The following is a 2,893-nucleotide window of genomic DNA, read 5'->3' as shown; positions in this document are numbered from 1 at the left end:
TCATATTAGGGACAAATATAGCCTGATAAACTATATTTATTCAGAATATGACCAACATGTGTTCGGGAGTAATCATAGCGGAAAATAAATCCAAAAGCCTACCCCACTCTCCAATAACTCTAGGGAATCCAAACACAAATAATTAAATATACTATGAGAGTAATTAAAATATGACTTATATATATATATATATATATATATATATATATATATATATATATATATATATATATATATATGCACTCTTATGTAGTCTGTATGGGGTGACTCATAGGGTCTCAACAACTATACTTGTTACGAATGTGGGAAAACTGGGCATTTCAGGCGAAACTGCCCCAACACGAACAATCAAGGGGCAGGAACAACAGGAAGGATGCTGACAATGGGTCAGGGAGAAGCAGTTCAGGACCCAGCCGTTGTCACCGGTATGTTCCTACTTAACGATTCGTATACATGCATCTTATTTGATAGCGGAGCAGAGCGAAGTTTTGTGAGTAATAAGTTCAAATACTTACTAAAACAACAACCCCAAAAGCTTAATGAAGCCTTTACGGTAGAAATGGATAATGGGAAGACTGAATCAACAAAGGATATCTATGTAGGGTGTACACTAACTCTAAACAATCACGCCTTCCAAATAAACTTAATGCCTGTAAATATTAGGAGTTTTGATGTGATCATCGGCATGAATTGGTTAAGCTCCCATCATACCGATATTATGTGTCACAAGAAGGTCATTCGCCTTCATCTTCCTAACCACGAAACCCTAATAATCTATGGAGATAAAACCAGCGCAAATCTCCGCCTTATCTCGAGTATCAAGGCGAAAAAGTGTCTACAAAAGAAGAACTGCGCATTCCTTGCTCACGTGGTGGATAAAACCAAAGAGGAAGCGAGCATTCACAACATCCTAGTGGCGTGTGTTTTCCCGGATGGGTTTCCAGAAGATCTTCCGCGAATACCCCCAGAACGACAAATCGAATTCCGAATCGACCTAGTGCCTGGAGCCACTCCAATCGCCAAATCACCCTATAAGTTGACTCCAGCAGAAATGCAAGAATTATCAAGCCAACTAAGCGAACTCTTGAATAAAGGATTTATCAGACCCCGCTTCTCGTCGTGGGGAGCTACGGTTCTTTTCGTTAAAAAGAAAGAGGGATCCTTCAGGATGTGCATCGACTATAGGGAATTTAATAAGCTCGCCATCAAAAATCGGTATCCACTTCCACGAATCGATGATCTATTTGACCAGCTTCAAGGAGCTAGTTACTTTTCACAGATAGATCTGAGATCCGGATATCATCAACTTAAAGTCCAAGATGAGGACATTCCCAAAACTACTTTCCGAACTCGTTACGATCATTACGAAATCATTATTATTCCCTTCGGTCTGACAAATGCCCCCGCTGCATTTATGGACCTCATGAATCGAGTATGTCGCCCATTTCTTGACAAATTTGTGATCGTATTCATCGATGATATTCTCGTATACTCTCGAATCAATGAGGAGCATAGTCAACATCTCCGACAGATCTTAGAGACCCTTCGAGCTGAAAAGTTATATGCGAAACTCTCCAAGTGTGATTTTTTGCTCGGCAGTGTAAATTTCTTGGGGCATGTAGTTTGCCAGGATGAAATCCATGTAGATCCCTTCAAAGTCAAGGCCATTGAAAGCTGGGAGATTCCGACAACGCCAACGGAGATTCGTCAGTTCTTGGGTCTAGCAGGCTATTACCGAAGATTCATTCATAACTTTTCTAAGAGAGCCAAACCCCTCACCACATTGACACAGAAAGGCATACCTTTCAACTGGATGGAGAAGCAAGAGATCGCTTTCCAAATCTTGAAGCAAACCCTCTGTAGTGCTCCAGTGTTATCCTTACCAGAGGGAACCGAAGACTTCATAGTTTACTGTGATGCTTCGAATCAAGGTTTAGGTTGTGTCCTTATGCAACGCAGGAAGGTAATTGCTTATGCATCCAGACAACTGAAAATGCATGAAGTAAATTATACCACGCATGATCTTGAACTCGGGGCGGTGGTCTTCGCCTTAAAAATTTTGAGGCATTACCTCTATGGTACCAAGTGCACCATCTTTACAGACCACAAGAGCCTCCAGCACATTCTAAATCAAATGGAACTAAACATGAGGCAACGAAGATGGGTTGAACTGTTAAATGACTATGAGTGTGAGATCAAATACCATCCAGGCAAGGCTAACGTGGTAGCCGATGCCTTGAGCCAAAAGGAGTATTCAAGTCGTCGTGCGAAGACCCTATCAATCACCATCCAATCCCATCTAGCCTCACAGATCAAGGAAGCCCAATCAGATGCATTGAAGCCAGAGAATGTCGCTAATGAATCACTACGAGGAATGGAGAAGGATCTCGAAGTCAAAGACGACAAAACCTACTACTTCATGAATAGAATTTGGGTTCCCAAAATTGGGGGATTTAGAGAGATAGTCATGCATGAAGCCCACAAGACACGATATTCTATTCATCCGGGGTCAGACAAAATGTATTTGGATATCAAGCAGCAATATTGGTGGCCTAATATAAAGGCAGAGATAGCCAATTTCATGGGCAAGTGTCTTACTTGCGCCAAAGTGAAAGCGGAATACCAAAAGCCCTTGGAATATTGCAGCAACCAATGATACCTGAGTGGAAATGGGAAAGGATTACTATGGACTTCGTGAAAAAAATACCCAAGACAACTGGCGGATTGGATGCAATATGGGTGATTGTAGATAGACTAACAAAATCCGCTCATTTCCTACCAATAAAAGAATCCTACAAGATGGAAAAGCTGACCTGATTTACATCAAGGAGGTTGAGAGACTCCATGGAGTGCCAGTATCTATTATCTCGGATCGAGATAGCAGATTTACTTC

At 41.4% G+C, this 2,893-nt stretch overlaps 1 protein-coding gene across 1 annotated transcript; it reads left to right on the top strand.

Moving 5' to 3' along the window:
* Positions 1-382: 382 nt before the first annotated feature.
* LOC145045305 (uncharacterized) lies at positions 383-2,656 on the top strand. Its single transcript, XM_078993640.1, has 3 exons — positions 383-1,215; positions 1,600-1,963; positions 2,312-2,656. Exons 1-3 carry the CDS (start codon positions 383-385, stop codon positions 2,654-2,656), a joined length of 1,542 nt encoding a protein of 513 aa, XP_078849766.1.
* Positions 2,657-2,893: the final 237 nt, after the last annotated feature.

This window comes from Lactuca saligna, chromosome 5 (assembly GCF_052625555.1).
Source record: "Lactuca saligna cultivar CGN05327 chromosome 5, ASM5262555v1, whole genome shotgun sequence".
Lineage (NCBI taxonomy): Eukaryota > Viridiplantae > Streptophyta > Magnoliopsida > Asterales > Asteraceae > Lactuca > Lactuca saligna.
This window is presented reverse-complemented; position numbering and strand designations above follow the sequence as displayed.